At 56.7% G+C, this 25,872-nt stretch overlaps 13 protein-coding genes across 13 annotated transcripts; 6 read left to right on the top strand and 7 right to left on the bottom strand.

Annotated features, from left to right (window-relative positions):
* Nucleotides 1-40: 40 nt before the first annotated feature.
* DICSQDRAFT_182577 (uncharacterized protein) lies at nucleotides 41-750 on the bottom strand (the record flags this gene model as incomplete). The annotated part of the gene is made up of 5 exons (XM_007368785.1): nucleotides 442-750; nucleotides 338-374; nucleotides 225-254; nucleotides 141-175; nucleotides 41-90 (listed from the first exon to the last, which is right to left on the bottom strand). The coding sequence occupies exons 1-5, from the start codon at nucleotides 524-526 to the stop codon at nucleotides 41-43; spliced, it is 237 nt and encodes a 78-aa protein (XP_007368847.1). The 5' UTR covers nucleotides 527-750.
* A 469-nt stretch (nucleotides 751-1,219) lies between these two features.
* Nucleotides 1,220-2,043, bottom strand: DICSQDRAFT_110246 (uncharacterized protein; the record flags this gene model as incomplete). The annotated part of the gene is made up of 4 exons (XM_007368786.1): nucleotides 1,991-2,043; nucleotides 1,512-1,900; nucleotides 1,332-1,447; nucleotides 1,220-1,273 (listed from the first exon to the last, which is right to left on the bottom strand). The coding sequence occupies exons 2-4, from the start codon at nucleotides 1,828-1,830 to the stop codon at nucleotides 1,220-1,222; spliced, it is 489 nt and encodes a 162-aa protein (XP_007368848.1). The 5' UTR covers nucleotides 1,831-1,900; nucleotides 1,991-2,043.
* A 364-nt stretch (nucleotides 2,044-2,407) lies between these two features.
* Nucleotides 2,408-3,039, top strand: DICSQDRAFT_139411 (uncharacterized protein). Its single transcript, XM_007368787.1, has 3 exons — nucleotides 2,408-2,657; nucleotides 2,713-2,836; nucleotides 2,928-3,039. Exons 1-2 carry the CDS (start codon nucleotides 2,473-2,475, stop codon nucleotides 2,798-2,800), a joined length of 273 nt encoding a protein of 90 aa, XP_007368849.1. The 5' UTR covers nucleotides 2,408-2,472; the 3' UTR covers nucleotides 2,801-2,836; nucleotides 2,928-3,039.
* A 552-nt stretch (nucleotides 3,040-3,591) lies between these two features.
* On the bottom strand, nucleotides 3,592-4,206 carry DICSQDRAFT_173001 (uncharacterized protein; the record flags this gene model as incomplete). Its single annotated transcript, XM_007368788.1, has 3 exons — nucleotides 3,592-3,663; nucleotides 3,719-3,837; nucleotides 3,897-4,206. 3 exons carry the CDS (start codon nucleotides 4,204-4,206, stop codon nucleotides 3,592-3,594), a joined length of 501 nt encoding a protein of 166 aa, XP_007368850.1.
* A 1,041-nt stretch (nucleotides 4,207-5,247) lies between these two features.
* On the bottom strand, nucleotides 5,248-6,458 carry DICSQDRAFT_67001 (Metallo-hydrolase/oxidoreductase; the record flags this gene model as incomplete). Its single annotated transcript, XM_007368789.1, has 5 exons — nucleotides 5,248-5,334; nucleotides 5,385-5,470; nucleotides 5,529-5,591; nucleotides 5,649-6,155; nucleotides 6,212-6,458. The coding sequence occupies 5 exons, from the start codon at nucleotides 6,456-6,458 to the stop codon at nucleotides 5,248-5,250; spliced, it is 990 nt and encodes a 329-aa protein (XP_007368851.1).
* A 183-nt stretch (nucleotides 6,459-6,641) lies between these two features.
* DICSQDRAFT_67080 (P-loop containing nucleoside triphosphate hydrolase protein) lies at nucleotides 6,642-7,564 on the top strand (the record flags this gene model as incomplete). The annotated part of the gene is made up of 3 exons (XM_007368790.1): nucleotides 6,642-6,694; nucleotides 6,754-7,421; nucleotides 7,476-7,564. The coding sequence occupies 3 exons, from the start codon at nucleotides 6,642-6,644 to the stop codon at nucleotides 7,562-7,564; spliced, it is 810 nt and encodes a 269-aa protein (XP_007368852.1).
* Nucleotides 7,565-7,724: 160 nt separating this feature from the next.
* On the bottom strand, nucleotides 7,725-8,154 carry DICSQDRAFT_149127 (anaphase-promoting complex subunit Apc11; the record flags this gene model as incomplete). The annotated part of the gene is made up of 3 exons (XM_007368791.1): nucleotides 7,725-7,765; nucleotides 7,820-7,921; nucleotides 7,989-8,154. The coding sequence occupies 3 exons, from the start codon at nucleotides 8,152-8,154 to the stop codon at nucleotides 7,725-7,727; spliced, it is 309 nt and encodes a 102-aa protein (XP_007368853.1).
* A 629-nt stretch (nucleotides 8,155-8,783) lies between these two features.
* On the top strand, nucleotides 8,784-12,256 carry DICSQDRAFT_173004 (uncharacterized protein; the record flags this gene model as incomplete). Its single annotated transcript, XM_007368792.1, has 6 exons — nucleotides 8,784-9,259; nucleotides 9,340-9,838; nucleotides 9,911-10,041; nucleotides 10,096-11,444; nucleotides 11,794-12,153; nucleotides 12,219-12,256. 6 exons carry the CDS (start codon nucleotides 8,784-8,786, stop codon nucleotides 12,254-12,256), a joined length of 2,853 nt encoding a protein of 950 aa, XP_007368854.1.
* Nucleotides 12,257-12,658: 402 nt separating this feature from the next.
* On the bottom strand, nucleotides 12,659-14,055 carry DICSQDRAFT_128904 (uncharacterized protein; the record flags this gene model as incomplete). The annotated part of the gene is made up of 4 exons (XM_007368793.1): nucleotides 12,659-13,293; nucleotides 13,375-13,402; nucleotides 13,460-13,478; nucleotides 13,562-14,055. The coding sequence occupies 4 exons, from the start codon at nucleotides 14,053-14,055 to the stop codon at nucleotides 12,659-12,661; spliced, it is 1,176 nt and encodes a 391-aa protein (XP_007368855.1).
* Nucleotides 14,056-16,320: 2,265 nt separating this feature from the next.
* DICSQDRAFT_90751 (uncharacterized protein) lies at nucleotides 16,321-19,449 on the top strand. The gene is made up of 12 exons (XM_007368794.1): nucleotides 16,321-16,505; nucleotides 16,564-16,728; nucleotides 16,803-17,297; nucleotides 17,369-17,418; nucleotides 17,481-17,550; nucleotides 17,608-17,634; nucleotides 17,690-17,818; nucleotides 17,884-18,182; nucleotides 18,240-18,294; nucleotides 18,349-18,400; nucleotides 18,460-19,095; nucleotides 19,164-19,449. The coding sequence occupies exons 1-12, from the start codon at nucleotides 16,362-16,364 to the stop codon at nucleotides 19,409-19,411; spliced, it is 2,370 nt and encodes a 789-aa protein (XP_007368856.1). The 5' UTR covers nucleotides 16,321-16,361; the 3' UTR covers nucleotides 19,412-19,449.
* Nucleotides 19,450-19,830: 381 nt separating this feature from the next.
* DICSQDRAFT_139417 (Metallo-dependent hydrolase) lies at nucleotides 19,831-21,433 on the bottom strand. Its single transcript, XM_007368795.1, has 5 exons — nucleotides 21,416-21,433; nucleotides 20,619-21,364; nucleotides 20,468-20,548; nucleotides 20,191-20,415; nucleotides 19,831-20,127 (listed from the first exon to the last, which is right to left on the bottom strand). Exons 2-5 carry the CDS (start codon nucleotides 21,228-21,230, stop codon nucleotides 19,987-19,989), a joined length of 1,059 nt encoding a protein of 352 aa, XP_007368857.1. The 5' UTR covers nucleotides 21,231-21,364; nucleotides 21,416-21,433; the 3' UTR covers nucleotides 19,831-19,986.
* Nucleotides 21,434-21,613: 180 nt separating this feature from the next.
* DICSQDRAFT_110260 (uncharacterized protein) lies at nucleotides 21,614-22,993 on the top strand (the record flags this gene model as incomplete). Its single annotated transcript, XM_007368796.1, has 4 exons — nucleotides 21,614-22,060; nucleotides 22,200-22,275; nucleotides 22,328-22,569; nucleotides 22,628-22,993. 4 exons carry the CDS (start codon nucleotides 21,614-21,616, stop codon nucleotides 22,859-22,861), a joined length of 999 nt encoding a protein of 332 aa, XP_007368858.1. The 3' UTR covers nucleotides 22,862-22,993.
* A 221-nt stretch (nucleotides 22,994-23,214) lies between these two features.
* Nucleotides 23,215-24,935, top strand: DICSQDRAFT_90761 (short-chain dehydrogenase/reductase SDR). The gene is made up of 7 exons (XM_007368797.1): nucleotides 23,215-23,363; nucleotides 23,547-23,615; nucleotides 23,722-23,847; nucleotides 23,957-24,116; nucleotides 24,187-24,371; nucleotides 24,442-24,600; nucleotides 24,674-24,935. Exons 1-7 carry the CDS (start codon nucleotides 23,272-23,274, stop codon nucleotides 24,741-24,743), a joined length of 861 nt encoding a protein of 286 aa, XP_007368859.1. The 5' UTR covers nucleotides 23,215-23,271; the 3' UTR covers nucleotides 24,744-24,935.
* The last annotated feature ends 937 nt before the right edge of the window (nucleotides 24,936-25,872 follow it).

The raw sequence follows: 25,872 nt of genomic DNA on the forward strand, positions 1-25,872 counted from the left end.
CAAACGGAACAATACAGATGCCTAACGAACGAGTAGACGTTCATAACTTGGCCTTTGGCGCAGTACCATCCACTTGGAACGAGATCATCTCTGCCTCGATCTTTAGCGGACACGGTCCATATGAAGGATTGAACACCCACCTCGCAGCAACGGCGGCCCATAGACCTTGAGCAACCTGTGTGAAGACGTCAGCGGGGCAATATCTCCCCATGATTGTCACATACTCCAAGTGCTTTGGATGTGCGAGATATGCTCTGCGAGTCAGATCAGCTACAACCACTGTGAGAGGATGCCCAGGGCCGGCCCCCGCTGTGGTTTGAATGACATGAGAGCTTACTTGAAGTCTTGTAGCGTTTCGAACTTCATTGACAGTACTTGTGGACAAGAGAGGTGAGAATGCAAGTGCGAATAAGTCGGCATTTAAGGGTTCGTGCTACGTACTAATGTCGTAGCCTCTGGTCGACTGAGGGATCAACGGAGAGCCGACACGGACATCGTACTTCGGGATGGGGATGGCATCTATCATTCGGTGAATATGCTCGAATGCGTCGTCTTTGGACTCTTTCAAAAGTGAAAGGTCCAGCTTCGCTAAAGCTGTAGACAAGTTGTCAACATCAAACGAAATCTAGGTCCTACTAGACTTTCGAAGAACAGTTCGCCAAATCACTTGCCTACATGCAAAATTGCCATTTCCAGAGAGACGATTGTTTCCTGTTCGCCTTCAGCGTGGGATTCGGACGCTTGGGTGGCTCAGAACGTACAGTGGTACAGTGAAATCCTCAAGGACAGGAGGCAAGTCATCGACAAGAACCTGAAAAGCTGAGATTGGAAGCGGAGTGTCGGGTAACTACTCTAGCCGAACCTAGCGTCGCTTCCTGCAATATCCGGCATGATCCGACCATCACCAGGCGTTGGCCAGAACGTCGCCCCTCAGTCGGACCCCAGGCCTGACATTTGCGGTTCAATAGTCAGAATACAGGTCTTTCGACGATTGTGATGGAAACGGGACGAGCACGACGTTGAGTTCATCAGTAACCTAAGATCTTCTTCCCCTCGTCTATGAACCCCTTTCTTCTCCGATTACGCGAATGTAATTATGTATAGTACAATCTCATGTAGTTCGCTAAACAACATCGTATTAGCGCTGGTACAAAGGATTGCTTAATCTATTAGGCAAACTGCAATCAACTAAGGGCACATAAGACTGCCTGGGCTACATTTAATTGTAGATGACTGTAGTTGTCTCAAGACCAAATTCCAGAGGAATGTTACCCTACGCGACATTCTCGTCAATGATTTTTGTCCGTGCCGACCCAAAGCGTTCAACGTACCGGGCAGTCTCTGTAGGTCTCAACGACTGAGAAGAAGAGCGTCATGCCATCTACAATGCCACTAAGTGTAGGCGGGGTCAAAGTTGACGGGGGAGGAGTCTCCATTGGCGGAAGGCCTATGAATCAGGATTTCAGCACAGATATATTCACATAACACTTTGAGTCGAAGCAAATACTGACCGAAATTGGCGATTAAGAAGTCTCCGAAGTGGAACACAAAGCTACCATCCGCAAGAGTTCCATCGTTTGTCACATTGGCAGAGGTCGGTGCCGTGGCGCTCATGTAAACGGAGATGGGACTATAGCCCGACTCGCAGTAGTTCCTGTTTTCGTAGTCGAAAGGGAAGGCTGTGCCTGGGACAATGACACTGCCGTCCGAAGGCTGCACTGTAACGCCATGCGCGGTGTCTACAATCTGGCGCGGCTTCAGAGAGGCTGCGGTAGCTCCAACTGAGAGTGCGAAGACGGCAAGAGCGGTGGGAGAGGGTAGGAATCGCATACTGAGACGTCGATGGATACCGGACAATGTCCAGCCCCCATTATATAGTCGACATGCTATGCGCCCTAACCTAGCGTCCATTGAGCGGCTACTTTGCATACGGTGCAGACATTCTGCATGACGCGTACAGCGGCAAAACGACGTTAGAAAAAAGGCTCACCCCTGTGGGAGATCGAAGGAGAATATTCTCGCAACATGCGTGTGTTCTCGTATGGCCGTAACATCGCCTGGCGCTCCCGGTGAACCAGGTACCAATGCATTTGAATTAGGGGAGATTGGACGGCTGGGCGAGTGGATCCAAGGCACAGATTGTCGCTGAAGAATTGATCCCCAACGCATAACACAGTGTCTAAGCATGACACCTCGACTGCGTGAATACGATAGGTCAGCACATGGGCTGATTAGGGTAACTGAGGTAGACTGGGGGAGTATTCACCTTTCCCCCGTTATTCAATGTTGTTGACGCCTGATTTTTGAGTGGAGATACGCTCTGAGTTGTGGCGTGGCCCCTTGACACAGTGTAATATTGAGGACACGGACGGTGACCATGACCGTCGCAGATTGCTCTCGACCTTCATACCATCATCTATCTAACGGTTATAGTCGGATGCCCGGGCCTGTTACGAGACTTCCTCGTCATACATGTATGTTGTCAGTTCCGCCGAGGACGGTGATACTCTGGGCTACATCTGGAAGCGAATTCGGTGTGGAAGATTCTCATACTGTGAAGACGAAACACTCTCAGATGCCCACCGCATTGAGATACCAATATCTTTACGTATGCGGGCTTGCGTAGCAGACTCGGCAAATTGGGGGCCTTCGGTCTCCTGTTCAACCGATGTTCCGTGAATGAATGGTAAGCATCCATCATCTGACACTTACATTCCAGATAACCCAGGTTCCGCCTGCGAGGGCTAAAGTGTATCGGGAGGGGTCGATGATGAGATCGAGGGCGCTGAGTCAACGTTGACATGGACCAGGCTTGTAAGCTTCCGCGGCTCCGACTCTATCAAATCCCCAGGGATAGAAAAAAATCAATTGAGTCGAGGCCGTTTCAGTGGCAGCCATTGAGACGATGTACTGTCAAGTACACTTACCGCGTGTCTCCATGTCCTGCAAGGAGGTCAGTGGCTTAGAAAGGATAGCTAAACCACTGTGGCTTCTAGAGGCGGGCGTTCGGTCCTGGCGCGTCCATAACGCTCGTCTTTCAAGACCTAAGAGACATCCAGCTAGAAATGAGCAACAACAAGCAGGTGGTGAGAAGCGTCGCGTGCTCCATCTGCAGAAGTTTTGGCGCCCGTTAAGTGTCAATCCATATTTGGTAAGTATGTCATGGACTGAGACGGTGTAGATCGTCTCGAGACATTACAGCGGATGTTGGTTGGTAAGGCAAGACTCTGGGACCATAAGGAGAAGGTTCGTGTATTGTTGCCACGGATCCGGTACCACTTATCAGTGCTACTAGAGCAACGGACGCTCGATTTATTTGTTCGATAGCCTCATCACGAGCTTTGATTCCGAACCGTCCCTATCTTCCCGCAAATTTTCAGGTTACTGCCTTTTTTGACGCCGTGTGGCGATATGACCACCGAGATTCTTGTGAGACTTACGATCCGGGCCCACGCATTACAAGATGAAGCTGTCAGCCTGCAGAATACACTCTGGTCAAGACGGATGCCTTCATTCCGCATTACGTGCACATGCGTTGCCAGCCCCCGCCCTATGCCTCATTCACACCGACGCCTCAGACCGATCACTAGATCACACCAAGGTGACGTACACTACGCTGGTGGTCTCCAAACCGTACTTGGGCGAGACAGCAGGCGGTCCAGGCTAAGACATGTCAGTCAGCACTGAGGAAGCCCGGTAGTAGTACGCATATACATACCGGGCAGTCGATGGAGGTCTCAACAACGGTAAGGTAGAGCTTCGTGTTGTTCGCCACGTTCGGGAACTCGGGCAGGAAGATGGCCGGCGGGGGCGGGGGGGGCTGCGACGGCGGGAGTCCTGCAAATGGATGTTTAGCCTGCACGAGGGGGGCCAGGGTTCACGGAGGTACTACTCACCGAAGTTAGGGATCAACCAGTCGCCAAACTGGAAGATGAAGCTGCCCGGACGGAGGTGGCCGTTGTCCTGGACATCCTTCTCGAACGAAGGGGCCTCGCGACCGATGTACACGCCGATAGGGGTGTATCCGTCGTGGCACGCGTTTGCGGGAGCATACTCGAATGGGAAGGGCGCGCCAGCCACGACTGTCTCGCCGTCCGCGGGTCTAACGGTGACACCGTGAGCCCCTTGAGACGGAGCGGCGTTGGCTGGCGAGAACGCCGAGGCGAGGAGAGCAAGGGTGGTGAAGGTGCCGGTGAGGAATCGCATCTTGATGCTGCGTTGTGTTGGTAGAGGATGAGGGAATCTTCAGCTCTCTTATACGTGGATTCTGGCGGCAAGGCATGAGACCGATATCGAACCATTTTGTCGACATACCTGACACTGAACGAGGTGTATTGCGCACAAAGATTGAGAAGCGAACAAGGGGATGTCTCCCCATGCAGGCTTCTCATACAGTGCTCGCAATGACTGGTAAACTCGGTAGCGGGATTGATCTTAAGACGTCAGGCAGGCTGAGAGCGCGCTCGCAGCGTTGAACTGTGCACATGCACGGACAGGTGATAGGGAGAATGACGAGGGCCACGACACCTGAACCAATGAGAAGGCCGGCTCGTAGGACGAAGGCTACACTGCAAACATAGGGAAGCTGCGTCAGACTTCGCGCTAGAGCCTAGAGTATCGCTTGATGAGTGAGTTCCAAGACAACCTGTCAAGAGCACCGAAGCCGCTAGCAGACATATGCGCCGTCAGGAGCTGCCTTGAAGGCATTGAAGGCTTCAGATGTCGACACGTGCGCCGAGTCTGACGTGGGTCCTGAGTACAATGGATGGGCTGACCGAGACGTATGGAGCAGATATGCACCGCTGGAATGAAGGATCTGTCTGACGTCAGTTTCCGATGACGCCGAACAACGAACATTGCTAATACTGAGATGCGGACCTTCCGTCTTGACGAGAGGGAAAGGAACGCTCGTCCTCGTCAGCGACCCAAATGCATACATGTGACTGACATAAGGACATTGGGAGATGATGAGACTCCTCTCCGCATGATTCAGTGCTCCCGTAGCGCTGACACTAGCCAAACGCGTAAACGTCAGTGCGCTGCCCTTGCCTCACCTTAGACCGGCTCGAGACATGGAAGTGTTGAGCGATAGCTTGCAAACAGTCCCTTTGCACATATTGATAGAAACATGTCATAGTATGCGTTAGTCCCTGATAGGATAATATGAGCTTTAAAGAGGATACGCCCGTTGCCCGGAGGGTACGCTGATTACCACGAGCACCTTTGACTCCGAAAGCAGCATACAGTCTACACTTTGAACGAGTACTGGTCCCCTCGGTTAAGATATATCACCCTCTGGTCCAGTCCAACCTTCGTAACAAGTTCTTGAAAATCCTAGCGATGCGATGAACGTCCGTGGAAACAGCATAAGACGGGCAACGCACTGTCAGCGGGCTCTTGAAGACATCATAATCGTCGTAATGGATGGGAATGGTGACATCGGGGTTGATGAGGTGCACGAGCTGAATGCCTGCATTTAAGGAGTTGCACCCGCGGACCGGAGCGTAATATGTGAGCAACCAGCATACCTTGTTCCGCGTCCATTGTCACCATAAGGAGGGGAATTTTCGGAGCAGGGATGGTCGTGCCACCTTGGATTCCCTCAGGATTGAAGGGCATGTTCCGACAGCTAACAATCACGCGCTTACCTAAATGTACTAGCATTAGGTCTACATGAGGGAATTTCTCCGGGATCGTCTTCAGCTCGTCGACCATAAGCGTGTCCCCGCTGATGTAGATCCTGTATGGCTTCCCGCTATCACCGTACAGCTCGAGCATCCAGCCGTTGATGGGCGGGACGGCCCCGACGAGTTCGTTGACCGTCTCGGTAAGACCGGTGGGGACGTGCTTCCCCGGCATGCCGATCACCCTGAGCTTCGCATCCCCAGCAGAGACGTCTGCGGCCTCCCAGAAGTCGAGCGCGGTGACCGCCGTAAATGGTTCGTCCTTGTACTGGGCGGTTGTCAGGTGGTGCGCGGCGTGCGGGGTGGAGATGATGGGGAGGTCGCGGCGGAGCTTGTCCTCGACGAGCTTGTCGAAGTGGTCCTCGTGATAGTGGGAGAGGAGGATGAGGTGGATGGGCGGGAGCTGGTTGATGGGCATGGAGGGGTTGGTGAGGCGCTTCGCAGTCACGCCGGGCCCCAGGTGGACGTGATCTGGAGTAGTCCGGGCAATGAGCGTTCGGCGAAGGTGAAGGGTGCGCATCGCTTACCACCAGCATGCAAGAAGTTCGGATCGGTCATGATACGCAAGCCGCGCCATTCAACTAGGGTTGTCGCGGTACCAATGAAGGTGAGGGTCGCGTTCTCGCCCCCAGGGTTGGTGGGGTGCACCTTGTGTGCATGGGGAATTGGAACAGGACCGGTTTTAGCATTAGAATTTTGGAGCATGATAGGAGGTCGCTGGTCGCTGATGTCGACGGAGAGGCGGGCAGTCACTTTGATCTCTAGTGTAGACATGACAAGGATGTGGATTGCGTCGCGAGTCGCGGAGTCGCGGACGAGGCGCGCTCTGCCTTATGTATAGGGTGACGTCAGGGACGCGTTCTGCTCGCGTCAGGGCACGTGCCCGCGATGGACTGGCTCAGATAACGATCCTGGCCCGAACCATCCTCATCTTGAACGTACTGTCGCGCGTCGACCATGGACCCCATCGCAAATGAGTTATCCGTGTATCTACTCAGCCGTCTGAAAGAGTGAGTAAAGTAGCACGTATATCGTAAGGCGGCGCAATGACGGAGTACCACATATCAAGCACGCCTCCAGACGGCCGACTCATCGTTGGCATCGCCGGCGTGCCCGCGTCTGGCAAGTCTACGCTCGCACAGCTCATCACCTGCCGAGTCAATGCAGCGGCCCACACGCTGCCTTCACCCCCACCGAACGCATCCGCCGCGAGCGCGATCGCCGCAGCAGTCCAAAGTGTCCCACCGACAGAGCCCGTAGCCGTCTGCGTCGGGCTGGACGGCTGGCACCTGACCCGCGCCCAACTAGACGCGTTTCCTGATCCCCAGCTCGCGCACGATCGACGCGGCGCGCATTGGACGTTCGATGGGGAGGGGTACGTCGCGTTCGTCCGCGCTCTCAGGCGACCCCTCCATGCGTCTGCGTCTGCGCCCGACCCGGAGGCTGCTGCCGGGGAACAGACGGTTTACGCACCTTCATTCGACCATGCCAAGAAAGACCCCGTCTTCAATTCCGTATTCGTATACCCTCACCATAGACTCGTGATCATAGAGGGCTTGTACACCTTCCTCAACATCGAGCCCTGGTCAGCCGCGGCTGAGCTGCTGGACGAGCGGTGGTGGGTGGAGATTGACGAGGAGAAAGCAGAAAAGAGGTTGGTTGCGCGGCACGTCAGGACTGGAGTGGCGAAAGACATGGAGGAGGCGATCTGGAGGTCAAGGGAGAATGACGCGCCGAGTAAGTCCCATCTTCGTCTTCTTTGTGCCCAACAGATTCACGTATACTCTAAAGACGGTCGGTTCATTCGAGAAAACATGATGAAGCCTACGAGAGTGATTGAAAGTGTAGAAGACCCATCTATAGCCGAGATCAGTGAATGAACGGGCGATGTGTATGCATACCGTGTCAATACGAAGACATACAAAGTCTCCATCAACGAGACGTGCGAGGAAGATTAGAGGCTCTACATAGTACACGATCCCAATCAAGTCCAATATGGATACAACATGCGTGGGGTCCGAATATAGTCAAAACTTCGGGCTACCGCGGATTGTTCGCGTCGACCTTCCTCTCCGCCGTTACTGCCCAGTCTTGTCAGCTGAAATTTGCAAGAGTAAGCAAGGTAAGGGACGTACCCCATGGTCTTCGATCCATAGGACACTGCTGCTTGGACGATGCGGTGCCAATCCATTGTAGTAAGCAATGCATATGGAAGACGTGTGTGCATTCGCCCCATACTGAACGGCCGCGATGCTTGGTCAGCTATGCGTTCAACGTGTGTGGGTAGAAGAGAAAAGCACATACTTAGCGGACAGTCCTCGCCGGGCATCTTGCACGTCGGACAGCATCCCTCGAACGGTACGCGACAGATGCCGCAGACGTCTCCCTCGCCATCGTCGTCGGGGTCGTTGTGGCCCGTGTCCCAGCGCCATTGCGCAATGGCATGCCATTTCTTGATCTTAACCTTCATTGACGCGTCGTAAGGGTGTGCGAGAGGGCGAATGGCGCGTGGAACGGCGCGAGGCGGGTGGTTGAGGTCGGGGGAGGAGAGGCGTTGTTTGGGCGTGTATACGCGTCAACGCGTCCAGCAGGTCACGCACACGCGACTGCCCGTTCGGCTCGCACGCGGACGTTCCCGTTGCCACTGCCAGTCACCGTAGCCTGCGTCTCTTTCTTGAACCACACTCTCATACCGTCAGCGCTGCTACGCTTGATCCAGTGCAATGCAGCAGAGCCAGCCATGACACGGAAATAACACATCTGGGTGCACTGCGCATCGCCATGTTCATCTCCATCTGCGGCGCCTCCGGCAACAATGCGACTCGAGGCGGTACTGGAACTCGCGAGGACACGTATGTAGGTCTTCCCAGTCGAAGCGCCATGGCTCGTACAGTCTGCTTCTGTCCGTCAATCCGCAACCTCGACGCTCGACGTTGTCTATCCCTGTAGCCATCTGCCAGCGTTGTCAATTAGTTTGGCACCGCCTCTGCGACTCGTGCGGCGTCTGTTATCAATCCGAGTTTCCTCCATATTCAGGAGCTGCGCCATCCTTCTTTTCCCTTCTCGTCCGTCCCATCACGTCCATCTCGCTTCAACTCCATGGCCAGCTTAACCAAAGGCAGGACCCTCAAGCGCGCCGACCCTTCCACCATCCACGACAAGTTCCTCGTCGGCTATCAGGGCTGGTTCACCTGCGCGGGAGACGGCGAGCCGGTCGGCCCTGGACATCACGGCTGGCTTCACTGGTTCGACTACCCCATCCCCGACGGCGGGCGGCCCAACACCGATCTCTGGCCCGATACCTCTGAGTACACGCCCTCCGAGCTGTTTCCTGCCCCGGGGCTGAGGTATCCGAACGGGGAGCAGGCGTTCCTCTTCTCTTCGCGCCACCCGAAGACGGTGCAGAGGCACTTCAATTGGATGGCGCTGCATGGGGTGGATGGGGCGTTCCTGCAGAGGTTCCTAGGCCAGTGCGATGTAGAGCAGGGGAACGAGGGCATCAGGAGACAGAGGGATGAGGTTGGGGATAGAGTCATGGAGGCGGCGGAGAAAGAGGGGCGGGTATTCGCGATCATGTATGTCTATCCCTCTCCAAGTGACAGCAGCCTACATGCTTCCTCGAATGTCCATCTCATTGTCGCTCATGCGAAACTAGGTACGACGTCTCGGGAGTAGCTCCCGACCGTATCCAACGCGTCCTCGAGCAAGACTGGGTGCACCTAATCCGCCGCAAAGGCGTGCTCGACTCGCCCGCGTACCTCCGCGAGCAAGGGCGACCTGTCGTCGCGCTGTGGGGCTTTGGGATGTCCGACGCACACCACTCCCCCGAGACTGTGCGCGCCGTCACGCGCTTCATCCGTGACAATACGCCCGGCGGGGCGTACATTATGGCCGGCGTGCCCGCGCACTGGCGCACGTCTGTCGCGGACGCAGACCCGAATCCGGAGTTTGTGCGGGTGTATATGGAGGAGTTCGACGCGATCTCGCCATGGACGATCGGGCGGTACAACGACGAGGAGAGCGCGGATCGGTTCGAGCAGGAGAAGATCAAGGGCGATGTGGAGTTCATCAAGGAGCACAACGATAGGTGGGAGGCGAACAGGACGACGATGAGGAGGATCGACTATATCCCCGTCGTCCACCCGGGCGGCTCAGTAAGTCCTATATTCCGTTTCTGCGAGATATGTTTCTAGGACGTGCGTTGCTCACTCATGTGTGGTGTGTAGGGATACAACCTCTCCGAAGGCAAGTGGAAGTGGAACGATGCGCCCCGCAAGGGCGGGCACTACCTCTGGCGTCAAGTATACAATGTCCGCCGCCACAACGTCCGAACTATCTACGGCGCGATGTGGGACGAGTGAGTTACGGTCATTGCACAATTGTGCAACGCACTCTAACGGGTAGCACTCAGGTACGACGAGGGAACCGCGTTCATGCCGGTCGTCTCGCACAAGAGACAGGTGCCTGTCCACGACAAGTACCGCTTCATGGCCCTGGACGAGGATGGCTTCGATTTGCCACCGGATTGGTACATGCGCATATGCGGGTTTGCTGCGGAAGGCCTTCGCGGCGAACGTTTGATCCTCGATACGTTCCCTTCGAAAGAATTGCAAGATTACTGGTCCTCCCGACCGCGCTACGAAGAAGAGTCGAGCTCGGCTCAAGCGGTGGCGAGCGGCTCTGGGTCGGGATCGGACAACAAAGAAGAAAAGGGACAAGCTTGGGAGGATTGGGAGAAGGAGGTGCAGACGAAGGAAGTGAGCGACGAACCGCCGCCTCCGCCGTACAGCCTGGAAGTGGAGGAGCCACAAGCTCAGTCCGCTCCCATCAACGACCCTCCGGCTGTCCCTCTTGGGCGTAGGCCGACGGTGCAGAGCCAGGTACCACCGCCTGCTCCTGCCTCTACCCGCCCTGTACCGCCTGCTGTGAATAGTGGCTCTCGTCCGCAGAGTCTTTCCCGGCCATCCCGCCATCCTCAGACCAGTAGCCATCCATCCAGTCCGCAATCGTCACCACATCTTGTGCCGACGGACGAGTTCAGCCGGCTGGCTATATCCTCCTCGATTCCGCCTTCGCCTCATGAACAAGTACAGTACGCTTCCTTCCCTCGTGCCCACTCGCACTCACCCTCCCCTCACCAATCACCTCGGCCGGTCTCTCCTGCGCACTCTCATCACTCTCACCATTCCCATACGTCCTCGCACTCGCACACTGCAGCAGGTCCCCCAGCAGAGCCTAGCTTCAATCCCCACCTTTTCCCTACTCCTATTGCTCCTTCTCCTCCCTCTGGTGGTCCTCCTGGCCCGTGGTCACAAGCTCCCTGGCCGCCTCCCGAATGGAACTCCCCGCAGGGTCCAGCAGCCATCCCAGTGATCGGACAGTTCTTCCAAGACTCGTCTCCTTCACAAAGTCCGCCCTTTCAGGGACCAGGTTATTCACCTTCGTACACCTCGAGTGCCCATCACACCTCGACTGCACCTTCTACATACGTCAGGCCTCGTCCTTCTGTTTCTCACCATACTCGCCCAACGCCTCCTCCCACACGACCTCATGGACCGGGTAGTCCCCGCGATCAGGTCGGAGGATTCGCATTTCCCGAGGCCCACGTATCCCCTGCGCCAAGCGGCAATTATTACGAAGGGCCGACGTCACACTCGTCATATCCCTCATCTCCGTACAGCGCCGTCTCGCAGGCACCATCGTTCCCAGGAGAAGCACCCTATTCCCCGCCGGCAGGACCTCCGCCGAATCATCCACCACGTAAGTCGGATTTCTATCATGTTTCTTCCCGCGTCTCTTCTCCCGTGAGTCTCGCCGGCAGCGTGGCCATAACATATGCGATTATCGGGAAGACGAAGGATCCGTACGCCTGGGCGTGTGCGAAGCTCATCGTCTCGTCATTCGTGCCCTGTGGCAATAGACGTGCCCTTGCACGACCTTGCACGATTGCCCCGTGTCCGTATCTGGGCCAGGGGCTTTCTCTGAGTCCGAACCGTGTCTGACTCGTTGTCCAGCACGTGTAGCCGCGCCGCGCTGCTGGGCTCTCTTCTCGTGCGCGAAAGGCCGGCATGTTCTCGAATACTGACTGCGCAATGCGCGCGTTTGACAGCCCCGCACGCGCATTACGGCAGCTCCTCGATTCTAGGCGATTCGTACCCTCCGGGCCCGCCGGAGCCTCCGCCCTCCCATTCCCAGCACCAGCACCAGCATCATAGCAACTATGGCGGCCAGTCGTACGCGGGGCCGCCGGGCCCGCCTCTGTCACACCCGCCGCAGGCGTCGTCAGGATATGGACAGCAACAGCCGCCACCGCCCCCGGTGCCGTATGGTCGTCCGCCTGGGACGTATGGGCATGGGCAGTCGGGCGGCAGAATTGCGGGTGGAGGCGGGCCGTTGGGGGGTGCGCTGAATCTGGTGGGGAACGTCGCTGGGCCGAGTGCGAAGAACTCGTTGCAGAACTTGGCAAATTGTGAGTGATTTGTTTGCTCGCGGTGATATGAGGTAGACGAGAGTGATGCTGACGTGCTTGCGCAGCAGGATCGAAGCTGTTCGACAAGTATGTTCGGAGATAAAGATATCAGAGAGACAGATGTGAACGAACTTCGATATGAAATCGCCGTTGTGTGCGATTATCACGCTATCTTCGCTACATTCACGCTTGCACTCGTGCGTACTGTAGACCGATGCTGGTGGATGCACGTCATATTGCCAATGGCCAATGTTACGGTGAGTAGAAAATAGTGAAGTAATACGTTGAGACTGTCATGCTACATACGACTGCTTAATGCAATGCTGATAATACCCTGACTACCCATGAAATATATGATATACAGATAGCGACCGATGCTTGGCTATGAATCGGCCAGCAAGAATACCAATATATGCTCAAGATGCTAAGACCATGTCATGATGAAACAAGACCGCGGCTTCTGGAACCAATGCTACCTTTTCATACATATGCATGTGTGTCAGCGTTAGAAGATCAGAATCTGTCCGCCACTCCGGTTCGCGACGTTGTTCCCAAGCAGGCCTGGGCCAGGGAGGCGGCCCTTCCAGCCCTGCGGGTGGTAGGGAGTTAACGATGCGTTTTCATCAAATGAGTCGCGCTCCTCCTGGTTGTATGTGTCGTTGAACGGACGCACGGGAGGGAGCGGGACAGGCGTGCTTTTCGTCATGGGCGTGAGGTCGAAGAGCCGCAGGCTGTCTGGGACCCAATCGGAGGGAGAGGGGGCGCGGCGGGCCCGCTTCCTCGTACGCGGACGGGCTTCTGGTGTGCTTCCTGTGGCGGACTCGGGCGACGCCACGTCGTCCTCGCTAGTCCTGCGCTTCCGAGCTGGGCGGCGGGTGGCGTTGGTGGTGGAGATAGCTGTGTCGGATGGGCCAGGCGGTCCTACGCTCGCATCGGACGAGCCCCGCGCGGAGACGGGGGACGTAGCAGTGGACGTCGCCTGGGACTGGGAAGTGCCCGAAGCGGTCTCGCTGGAGGGATCATCCGCAGCGGGCGTTCCCGGGCCTGCGGTGGCGGCGTGTGCGACACGACATGTCTTCGCGTGTCGGTTGAGATTCGAGGCGACCCCGAAGCGTCGCCCACAGCTTTCGCACGCAAAGGCTGGGAGGGGAAGCAGCGTGAGTGACGGTGAGGTTATGGCAGGGGGCACCGGGCCAAGGCCAGGGGGCGCGCATTACGTACCTTTCTCTCCCGTGTGTACGAGAAGGTGCTGCAAGGCCAGTAAGCACCGCGTAGCGAGAATCCCACAACCCGCGCTCTTGCTCACCTTCTTCAAGGTACTAGGCCTGGATTGTCACAGACGGTGCATCGTGAGCCTCCCCGCTGGCGCAGATGGCGGACGAAGCCGAGAGGCACTGCGCGCACTCACCTGTCGAAACTCTTGTGGCACATCCAACACGGATGTATCTTCTTCTTGGATTCCTTCGAGCGGCTCGCGCCAGACGGCGGCGTCCGATCTTCGCCTCGTTCTGACCCATCGCCATCGTTGCGCGAGGGATCCTCCGACGTCGGGCTGGTCGCGGTGGGAGCAAGTCGGTTGCACTGAGGGATTGTGATCGCCATGGTGGGCGTCGATGCTGTTGCCCAAGTCGTCGCGCCCTGCTGGGTTTTATGGGGAAGCACTCGATAGTCTGGCGGTGCCACCGGGTAGATGGGTAATGGGGCGGCACTGGAAGAAGCATACGAGTAGCTCATTCGGGCGCAAGCGCTGGTTCCAGCGTATGCCGGCCCTTGCGGGTGGTAGGCCGCATGATCAGAGGGAAATCCTGCGAGGAAGTTGGTCGGCGTGTGGGATGCATGGGTGTGGTGTTGTGGCGTCGGCGTCGTCGCCACAGTGTAGAGGTAGCCTGCAGAGGGCGTCATGATGGGCGTGAGTACGTTCAGACTCGGATACAGACCCAAGTGAGACTGAGTTTCGGGAAGGAGCTCGTGGTGTTCGGGCGGGACGAGGCGTATGCAGTTATATATCCAAGGAAGCTGGACGATGATGATTTTTGAATTCAAGGAAGCACGCCCACGTTGTCAGCAACGAGGACCTGTACCTATGTGGGGTTTTGCAGGGACACGGAGATCGAAAGTGGACTGCTGGACAATCAGTGCCGCTTCCCAACATTGCGTTCGCAAGCTTAGACTGAACATGGAACATCCTCCTTCCAGCGCGCAGGAATCTATCCACATCCGTGAAGTGCCCCTCCCCCGGGTCCAGCCTGCCCGTTCGTCGAGCTGCCTTCCGGTTCTCCGGACGGTGGCAGACGCTCCGATAACGGAAAGCACTCACAGTGCGCCCTATAGTTGGAGGAGGAGAATTGAGAACGACGTCGACGCATGTTCGTGCCCGAGAGCCGCCTGCGGATTCGAGTATATACAGTCCGAGTCACCGCTGTGCGGGACGGCCAGGGGGCGCCAGGGTCGCAATCATGGGCATCTTTCAAGTTCGCATTCGCTCCCGTGGCGCCGTCCTGCGCACCTGTCGCCGTTCTATCCGAATATGGGCATCTGCAGCACCAATTGACCGCGCAGAAGAGCCTACAGAGGGCTCGACGCATGGACTTGGATGCATCGTGGCAACACGGCCATCCTCGCTCCCGACGATCAATCACCCGAGGAATCGCTCGAGAACACTTGAACCACCGGCCACAGAGCGCGCACGCCCTGCGCCGTCGCCATGGCCGGTTTGAATGCCAGACGAGTTCGGTGAGGGAGGAGGCCCACGGCGAACAAGGTTGGACTTGGCCGCGTTCGTTTGCGGGGCTAGCGCGGCATCTCGGCAGACACGAGTTTGTCTCGACAGACGCGCATCGCGTTGGCAGTGCTGCTTTCATTCACAAGTAATACGGCACAAGAATTCGTCCGCGCTCGCTGCGGGCAGAACCTAGATGCAAGCAAGGTTTCAGCCTCTCACCCGCACGACTGCACACCTCGTCCCGCGTACTGCGAGAGGCTGTTCCTCTGGCAACCGCGCAAGGCGCAGAGCGCTGCAGAAAAGCACCAGGTCCGCCCGCCAACGCGAATATGGCGCACCGTCCCACCGCATGAAGTGCGTCCCCGTCCGCGAGGCTTCATAGGGACATATGAAAGAAGAAGAAGGGACATTGAGCGCCAGCGAGCCAGGTCATGCTGGAAACGAGACGTCCTCCAGAGCCGGGGCGTCGTCTCAGCTCACGAGAAGTCACCGATCGACAGCACAACTCAAACGATCGCGGTATGTCACTGGGCATCGAAATCGCACCGTGTGCTCGTGAGGTCTCGTGGGGCGTAGCCAATCTGGCAGGGGAGCTTACAATCTGCATGACGTGTCGGGCACAAAAGGTCCCCGGTCTGTTACATGCCGACATCTGCCTTCCCAGTTACCCTACGGATTGTTCGGAGGGCAATCGCACAGCCAGAAGGACGTCCGCGGAATGGCGCTGTGCGTAGAAAGAACGCTAAATGTCAATATGCCGGCGGTAGGAGGTCAACTGGGACACGAACAGGGATAGGTCCCTTGGGCGCGCAGTGAGCGTTGAAGCCCGGCGCAGGCCAGGCCATCGGATGCGCTCGAAAGATGTCCCTTTCGGCTGAAATTACGATGGAAGCGACTTTGTGTGGCAGTCGGATTTCTTCAAGTACGAGCTGAGATTGCATTACTTACCGGCCGAAATCTGAGTCAGATGGACCGAGATCTATGACCCACTCAGACATAGCCGATATCTTGGAAGCGGGTGGCGGTGGTGATACCGACGACGGTGTACCCGGAGCTCGCTTGCAATGTGGGCGTGTTTCTGCACGGCGGGATACGTCAAAGAGATTCGTATTAGCCCTCGGAGATTGTGTATTGAGCCTGTCGGAGATAGGGCATCATTATGCCTTGAAGAAGGACCACCAGACCGCCTGAGCTGCTGGATTACGGGTCGGTCCTGCCTGAAAGCGGTCGTCAGAGCGAGGTCGGGAGGCACAGTATTTTGACAGGAAAATGTAGGTCCATATTGGCGGGGTCATCGGCCACGTGGCGCAGATCCAAGCGACGACCTGCAACGAAAGCGCCGTCTCCGGAGGACCGGGCCGGGACGAGGGCATCCGTTTTGGGAAGTTGGCTCGAAGGCGGACTCGCTGCAGCCACCGTCGCCTGCTTCGTCCCACCACCGTCCCGCTCTCCTCTCCCGCTCTCTGTCCTGTTCTCGGCTGCAGCGATGCCAGTCTCAGCTGCGCAGAAGACGGCTATTGAAGAAGTCATCAGGGCCATTACGAGCGCGTCCAGCCGCCGTGCCAAACGGCGTCTCGCGGACATGTTCATGGACCTCGTGGATAGGGAGTCTTGGCCTGAGTACTATGAGGTTCCAATCCTCTGCGACAGGACCCAATGCTGCTCTCATTCAACGCTCGCTGTGACAGGTCATCCCTCAGCCCCGCTGCATCAATGGCGTGAAGGCGAATCTTGCCCAGAACAAGTATAAAAATCCGCTCGACGCGTTTATCGACCTCAACCTCGTTTTTCTTAACGCGCTCCATTACAACGAGGATGGGAGTCAGATAGCGAAGGATGCCAATACGCTGAAGGTGAGGTTCGGCTGTTTCATCAGGCACCCCCGTATTCCCATCAACGTGATTCTCAAACCCCGGCTACTGTGAAGGGTATCCTGGAGAGCGAGTGGAGGCAGCGTCCACTACTCCCCGTACCGCCTATGTCTCCAGCCAAGCCGCCTTCCGCTACACAGAAAGGGAACGCGTCGAAAGACCAGAAAGAACGTGCCGCAGTCGTCCCGGGCCCTATCAAGTCCCAGACCACCGCAGCGTCCTCGTCGAAGTCCCAGTCTAAGGCGCCAGCGAAGCCTTCCCCCCCTATACAGCTCAATTCTACCCCCTCCCCTCTGCAAACACGAGTCTCGCAAACACAACACAGCGACGTGAAGAAAGAGAAGGAGACCGTCACAGTTAAGGCAGGGACGCCTGAAGGGGAGCCTTCACAAGACATGGATGTAGATATTGGTGGGACGCCAGAGCCTGAAGTCGTCGCTCAGGATTCGGCGAGAGATGGAGAGAGCGAGGAGATTGTCCGTCAGCTGGAGAAGGGCCTACCCCGCTGGGCGGGCTTCGCAGATGTTGGCTGGACAGAAGACCTCACATCCGTAAGTTCCCGAGCGCCGAGTGTCGGATTCATAGATGGGAAGTGTCGGACCGCACACTGACAAGCTGACAGGACCGCATGGTGGAGATTGTAACGACGTTGTCCAAGTATAGGGATGAGAGGTCACTTTTGCTTCAAGTCTGACAGCCATGACCCCGTTTATTCATACAGGACTGTTCTGTAGCGGCAACCGACCTGCTGCCAGTCTAGAAGGCATCCCAGAGGAGACGGACATCCCGGATTTATCGTTCACTGTGAGAGAGCGCCGCACGTTCTCGTGCGCGTACCGTGTCTGACCATCTGCTTCTTAGCACGCCCTCTCGCTCCGCCTTGTCGAGGTGAGCTTCTCATGTCTGTTCAATTGTCGATCATGGCGTCAGACGTAAGGGACAGAGTCGTTCCCGAATGAACTACTATGAAACACCGCAGGCGTTCGACAAGGAGATGTCCCAGCTGTTTCTGAAGGCGCGTCGTTGGTATGATCCCGGTACTGAACCTTATGGCAATGCTCTAGCGTTGCAAGTGCGTTTCGCATCGTCAACTCCCCCTGTTCAGTATCTCACCTTCAGATTATATCCCCTCAACAGAGGTTCTACCAAGCCCTCACCTCCTCAAACCCACCGACCCCGCCGTATTCGTCCACCACCAGTTTTGCCTCGCTCCCAGCGGGACCCGGTACAGCTACGCCTCTTCATTCTGTCGAAGGTGACGCCGCTACGAGGGTGACCACCTTCCGCGTCTCTGAAAAGGACAAAAGGATAGTGGAGGAGGTACATTACAAGGGCTGGAGCATTCGCCTCGCGGATTGGCTGCACCTCAGCAATCCCGATGACCCGAGTAGGCCCATCATTGCGCATGTATTCAAATGCTTCGTCTCTGAGGAAACGTACGTTCATAGCCTCGTGCTTACGGAGGCGCGAACTCATGGCACACGTCCCCACAGCCAGCGGAAGGGACAGCCGGGCGTGTCTGTGTGTTGGTACTACAGACCTGAGCAGGTGAGTCAACTGCACATAAATGAATGGGCGCAGACCAATGTCTTGGCATCACAGACATGGCACCCCACCGACAGGCAGTTCTGGGAGAATGAGGTATTCAAGACAGGTAGCGTCACTCGCCCTGGTTCAAGCCTCAACAGTCCGCTGACGATCATCGTCTCACAGGCCACTTCGCAGACCATCCCCTCGAGGACATCATCGAGAAAATCGCGGTGCAGTTCACTGCGCGGCACGTCCGCGGCCGGCCTCGTCCGCCGTTCTGGTACCCGGGCTGGCCGCTGTACGTTTGCGACTCGCGCTACCACGACCGAGAGCGCGCGTTCGTGAAAATCAAGAATTGGAACTCGTGCATCCCCGAGGAGGTGCGCAAGAAGGAGGAGTTCATGCAGATCTACCCGTTCGAACGTCCCGTCTTTCCGCGCCGGCATCCTAGCCCCTTTTTGAGCGGTGCGAAAATCGTCGCGCCCGGAGGTGTGCTGGACGCGAATGCAAACGCAGCCCCGGGGGAGAAGGTGGAGCCGGAGAAGCCGGAGAGTGGAGGTGCTGGGCCCGGGACGAGGACTAGGACACGGCCCAAGAGGGCGACGGTGCAGAAGGCAGAGGCCGAGAAGGCAGCTGCGAGCAGAGGCGTGTCCGCAACGCCGATGCAGCCCTCCACGAGCTTGTCGTACCAACAGCAGACGCAGCCTCCATATGTTCAGACGTACCCTCCTCGGGAAGACCGCTCGATCGTTGCCGCTGCTGGGGGACTGGCAGTGCTGGGAAGCAATGCTGCGATTGAAGAGCTTCCGCCGGAGACAGGTGCGCAGCCAAAGGATACCTTGAGCCGTTCGGGGGATGATAACAGTTTTTGCCTTTTCTTTCTCTAGCGAGACATTTTGATCGCGACCCGGAGACGAACGAGGTGCTCTGGTTCGCCGCGCCGCCTGTCGACATTGTTCATGCTCCGCCTCCTCGACACAGCTTGAAGTATCTGGCACACCTCGCGCGAAAACGTAAAGGGCAGGCCGGCGAACACGCCATGGACGTAGATGGCGCTCCTCCGCCGAAAAGGCAGAAGATGTCCATGACCGTCACGGAGACTTTGGCGGCGCTATTACAGGAGAACGGCTTGTAACGAGACGTTTGAGAATTAACTTACCTTACAGACATGGCCCGGCTGATTCACGCGTACGTTTATTAGTACTGCCTCATGTTAATAGCCTCTAGCCTATGATATTTGTATAGACGGTACTGCGTTGCATGCAGTCCGTCGTCTTGTGTTCTTACCTGCCGACTACCTCAGAGCTTGCCGGGCTCGTCGTTCCTGGACTTTGACACTAGTAGTCGTCGTTCTCGTGTTCAACGTTCCCATTGCGGCGCAGCCGTGAGAGGTCGCCAGAGTAAGACGACCTGCTGGAATCCACCGGGACTTCAGCCCCCGAGAGGTCAATACGGATTCACGCGGTCAGCGTCACACGGTCGTGGTGACGAGATAACCACCTGGATATACTCGAAGTTTGTCCTGCCGAAGAAGTCCCGCAATTATGAACGGGGTATGCGCCTCTATAGTGGTGGATACGGCGAAGTACACGAGTGGAGCATCTCTGTCGTACAATACCACCAGAGCCAATCTAGCCGTTCACGCTGTCCTTCTCCGTCTCCGTAGTCCTAGGTAAAACCGCAGTAAACGACGTCCTTGTTCGCTTCCGCTTATCGGAAACGAGAGTTCATGCCCATCTTGGCAATTTTCTCAATCTCTGATTCCTCGAGTCCGAGGCCCAATGGCGGCGTCGCCATGAGAAGTGCGTATTCACCGACCAGGGAGTTGCGGAAGGGGAGGATATCATCAGTCTGCAGGGATGTGAAGTCAAATCAGGACAAATGCTGCTCGCGTATTCGGCTGGACGGGCTTACGCATATCGCGATTGGGTGGTTATGACTGAGGTAGTAGCGAATATGGTGGACATCTAACGTGGGCACCGTCTTGCATAAGAGGTTTGACGAAAGGCAAATTTCAATGCACATCTCGTCGGTGTGTACGATCCTCTTGGCCTCATCGTCTAGAAACGTTGCGTGCCCGAGCCGGTCGGGCTTGAATGACAACAGCTGGAGGGTCTCTGTGGGCGGGCATTCCTTCACCTATTCCGGTAAATCAGTAAGCAGAGAAATTAAGCATCGGCGGAGCACCTACCTCGGCGATATGCAGGGTCAGACCCAGCCCGGCTTCTTTGGCCTGTCGGAAGTATTGCGCAAACTCAGTGATATTGCCTGCCTGGAAACGAAACCTTCAGGTAGTTGTTCCCGGCTTTCAATCGGCGAGTAAACCAGGAAGCGATACTGACCGTAGGGTCGCCGCAGAGATCGATGCCGACGATACGTCTCCCGGCGTTCTTGAGTTCGATGGCGTGCTGGACACACTCCGCGGCGAAGCGGGATTCCATTCGACGGTCGAGCGCGACGATGTACGCCGCTCGCTCGGGCGGATACCGCTCGATCTCGTCCAGCACCGTCTCGATGTACTTCCGGCGGGTCATCTCCGGTGTCTCGCGAGGGATGCTGCGGAGCTCGATGTACGCCGCTTGCGGGCAGCCGTCCTGCTCTTCGAGGAAGTGCTCTAAGACGCCGCGTGTGGCGCGGGCAAGGGCCGCGGGGTTAGAAGTGAGCGCGTAGATGGCGGGGAAGAGGTCGAAGAAATCGTGCAGCTGGTCGAGGACGACGCCGGCTTTGAGCTTCTCGAGCCCTGCGCGCACGATTTCTGGGACGTTGGATATCTCATCTGCGTGAGCGAGCGAGGTCTCGCGCTCTTGAGCAAGCTGCTGGAGAATGGGGAAGGGGATCGAACCGTTGAGGTGGGCGTGCAGCTCGGCTTTTGGAAGCTTCTTCAAGAAGTCCAGCTGGTGCGGCGTTAGGCTGGCGAGGGCGTTTGCAGCAGGTCCGTGGACAGTGTGCACCATCCTGAGTTTTACGAATGATTGCAAACACGATTCTTAGAGTTTACAGGGAGCTGAGCCTGAGCACTCCGAGTCCCCCGAGTTCGAAACGCGGGCAAATGACAGAGCGCAAGGCCTTAAGACCTGCTGGGCGACCGCTACGCGTTTGTGTTCAGATTCCATGACATTGGAGCCAGAAAAGGACGTACTGAGGTCGTTCGGTCGATGAGTTACTACCGTCGTTGAGGCCACAACTACTCGCCGCCGCCCGGGCCAATTTGGGAGGAGACCGAGAGTGGCAATGGCGCTACATAGCATGACCTCCCCTGAGCGCTCGTAACACTTGTCTGCGAACATCTCCTAATAGCATCCTGCTTCTTCCTTTGCATATCGAACGACCTGGAGATATGATTGGCCCCGACCTACCTGCGAACCTCTTGCCACAGGTCTCGTCGTCTGAACAAGACGAAACGTTGGACAGCGAGGGTCCTCAGCCTGCGCCGTCAATCGGGCCTCAGATACCGTCTTCAATTGGGCCCCAGATCTCTCCAACCCTGCCAGCCGCTCCCCGAGCCTCGACAACCCCTCCTCCTAATATACCAGAGGAAGAGGAAGAGGAAGATGACGACGAATATGCGCCTGCCTTACCTCCTGAACTTGCTGCAGCTCGCGCCAAGAAGGTTCACGGACCCTCCTTTCCTCCCTCTGTGGTTGGCCCTACCTATACCCCCTACGATGATGATGATGACGACGACGTGGGGCCCCGACCATTACCTCAAGGTCTCGTGTTGGAGGAGAAAGACGGTGTTCAAGAATTCTTAGAGAGGGAAGAGCGACGAAGAAAGAACTTAGAGGTACGTTTTCGCGGTTTGTACTCCATCCCACCACGGATCAACTAGAATCTTCTTCTATCAAACTGTAGATACCCCAGTCCTCACTCTTGATCTCGTGGCATTGCGGCTCAAGTGTGCAATGAGCTAACCTTTTGACCAGGAAGAAAACAAGCCCAAAGCTCCCAAACGAGAGGAGTGGATGCTCGTGCCACCGTCCTCGTCTGACCTCCTTGGCTGTGAGCTCTTCGTCGTCACCCGCCCTGAAGTATGCTGACCACCGGCTCATAGCAATTGATCCCACCAAGCTGACTCGACCACGTCAATTTGCACGCACAGCGCAGCCTTCGCGGAACACCGATAATTCGTTATGGACGGAAACGCCAGCAGAACGTCAACAACGTATCGCAGACGAGGTCGCGGGGAAGCGCCGGCGAGCTGTTGAAGTGGACGTTACAGAGGACGTCAGCGTCGATGCGCGGAAGCGACGACGATACGAGGAAGAGGTGCGGAAAGGAGTCGAGGAACACACGGTGCGTTCATGGAGGATGTTGCTGCTGATTCTCGTAAACTCACATTCCGGACGGACAGAGGAAGGTCCGCGGTGCATCGCTAATCGAGCAACATGATCGCGTCGCCTCCGTGAAGGAGGCGGAGAAGGTCCGCAATGGCGACAAGGACGAGCGTCCGGCATTCTGGGACCGCGACCGCGACATGGCCCTTGGTGGCAGGCTCATGGACGACAAGACGCGCAACAAGTTCATCACGGAGGCGAGAGGCCTCGGAGATAGGTTTGGCTCTGGTAAGAGTGGCGGATTCCTGTGATCATCCGCCTGGTCATGCGCCGCTCCGAGGCTTTTGGCAAGCCATGTTACGACGCGCGGCAGTGTACCCACTCTAACGTATTCATTGAGAGAGCCCATCATGTACCTTTGTAGTACCTTGCATACATCACACTCGAAACTCGTACAAGAGGGCTGCAAGCTCGCAGGCCAGACCTGAGCTCTGAAATCAATGGATTCGTAGCCAGAGTCGGGACGGGAGAGGATGAAGGCCGATGGACGAGCGCCGGTCTCCGGGCGGGGAAACATGCGCCCCGGACCGGGCAATGCGGGGTAACCGGTTGAGCTGTTATAGGCGTCCTCTCCTCCGACTGGTCTCTTTCTCTCTCGTCCACCACATCTTCGACGGCCACCACAGCCTCCATTCCAGTCTTCCCATTTACGCGTTTCAATATGGCCGATCGTCTTGCGCAGGTTGCTGGCCATCTCTCCGGCGCATACCCTCGTGGTCTCCTCGCCGGCGAAGTTGCGATCATCACAGGTGCGTTCCTTCACTCCTTCGGAGAGCATTGAGGTCTTCCCTCGATCCGCCCTCATCACTCTGGATCGCCAAGCTAACCTGCTGTCCTCTTGCCTCGACGTGTAGGTGCTGCCCAGGTATGTCTCGCTTCTACCAGCGCCTTTCCTTATGATGCCATTGTGGGCGTCCGAGACTCATAAATCGTGCCATCCCAGGGTATTGGCCGTAGCGTCGCGCTACTTTTCGCAAAGGAGGGAGCAAAGGTCGTCGTCACCGAGTAAGTCCCCCCGAATTGTCGCAGCCTGCAGGCTGCGTGTCCGATGGAGTTCGCTGACCCCACGTTGCCCCTGTGCGCACTTTCACGTGATTTTGTATACGCGCAGTCTCGAGGAGAAGAAGGCACAACTTGTGGTCGATGAGATCAAGCTCGCGGGCGGTGACGCCATCGCTGTTGGCGGAGACGTCTCCGCGGACGACTTCCCTGAGAAGGTCATCACCGCTACCATCCAGTACGTACCGCCCAACGTCCGTCTTCGCGCCTTCGTGCGTGCCCCTGCCCCGCTCAGTGGAAGACGGGATCAGTCACGGAGTTCTGACCGTTTGGTGTGCCGCGCACAGGAAGTACGGCAAGATCAACCACATCGTAAACAATGCCGGATTCACGTACGATCGTATGCTGCACACCACGCCAGACGACGCATGGGATATTATCATCCGCGTCCATGTCCGGGCGCCGTTCCGACTTATCCGCGCTGCTGCCCCCTACTTGCGTATCAAGGTCCGTAATTGATTTTAGTGGACTCAACGTACCATTTGACACAGCTTTCGACAACTTTCGCGTCCAATAGGGCAGCACTGAGAACCGCTCGATCATCAATGTTTCGTCGACGTCAGGTCTGCACGGCAACGTCGGCCAGGCCAACTACGCCGCTGCCAAGGCTGCCGTCATCGGGCTCACTAAGACTATCACCAAGGAGTGGGGTCCGTTCGGCGTTCGCGCCAACACTGTCGCGTTCGGCTTTGTCCAGACACGGTTCGTACGATCTCCTCTTGTTGGCAGCGGCCGCTGTGGGCTGACAGAAATTGTGTCCGTGCACGCACAGGTTGACGGCTGCTAAGGAGTCGGGAGCTTCGATTGAGATCGACGGAAAGAAGGTGGCTCTGGGCATTCCTCAGGCGGCAGGTAAGGGCGTGAACCCTTACGCGCACATCCCCCTGGGCCGGTCAGCTACGCCCGACGAGGCTGCGGGTGGCGTTCTCTTGTGAGTAGCGTTCCTGCCCGTTTTATATCCGCATTGTGGTTCGAGCGACTGATCTTCGCCGTCGGACACGTAGTTTGGCGTCTCCCCTCGCTTCGTTCGTCTCTGGCCACACGCTCGAGGTCACCGGCGGTGCAGGCATTTGAGTTCTGCATCAGGTCAGGTGTCGGGTGCCTGTCCTATGGGGATAGATCCTTAGTAAAACACATGGCTACTGGAATCCCATACATGTACATTATGTGTACTGCAGGCGTTTGGGTGTCGTTCCTCTTAGTGTTGGACACGTCACCTGAATCTTCGACGTTGGATATACTCATGCAGCCCATCTCCATCTCAACTAGCAAGGCCAATAGTTCAGCTCCGAACTTCGTGACGTGCCAGAAAACGTGAACTTGAGCATGAGCGTATGTGAATGTCTCAGACTGACCTCGAAGGTCCATCAGAAGGAACAGGAGGAACGTCAGAAGGCGTCCGGATCTTGGCCATTGGCCGCTCAGTGTCTTGGGCGAAACTCTCCGGACAGCTCTGGCTCTCTGGCAGATGCTGGAAGAAGTACCGTCGGCTTCGAGTGCATTCCGACGTCACTGCCATTGGACACGGCCGCCGGTATTGTGTTGTGTTTCGTCATCCTTCAAACTTGCGACTGAGCGCGAGCAGAAGCAATATGTGCTATGTATATCGTACGGTTGTTTGCCGATCGCCTGCATCTAACTTAGTAGTTCGAACGATTGAGGCTAAAACATGTCCTCCCGTGGGCGCCAATCGGGTACAGCGGCCACGCGTTCGTCGACACTGATTTGGCGGAGTGGTTTGCGATTTGTTGGAGTTTGGACGGCGAGGCAAGCGTGGTGCGAGCCTCGGCCGTGTTCCGGGCGGACAGTCTAGTCGCGCCGTTGACGCGTCTTGTCGCGCCTTGTTGCGCTCGCATAAGTTTCACCTTTGTTTTGTTCGTGAATACGACGACTCATTTGTCTTGTACCGGGAACGTCTTGTCCCAGTAATGTACTTATTCCCTTCGATTTACGTTGGCTCACCTCAGTCCCGCGTACGACGCGTGCTGAGGTGAGTATACGTTTGTTACTTACTTCGTCTACTTATACTGATTAACATCCCGTAGTGATTGTTCTACAGGTACTATTAATACATATTAGTCCCGCGTACGACGCGTGCTGAGTGATTGTTCTACAGGTTATGAGCCCTGCCTCCTAAGGCAGACTTCAGACAATCGAAACTTACCGCTCTCGGCAACCCTTCTCCTTTCCCGATATGGCATCT

The sequence above is a fragment of the Dichomitus squalens genome, assembly GCF_000275845.1.
Source record: "Dichomitus squalens LYAD-421 SS1 unplaced genomic scaffold DICSQscaffold_39, whole genome shotgun sequence".
Lineage (NCBI taxonomy): Eukaryota > Fungi > Basidiomycota > Agaricomycetes > Polyporales > Polyporaceae > Dichomitus > Dichomitus squalens.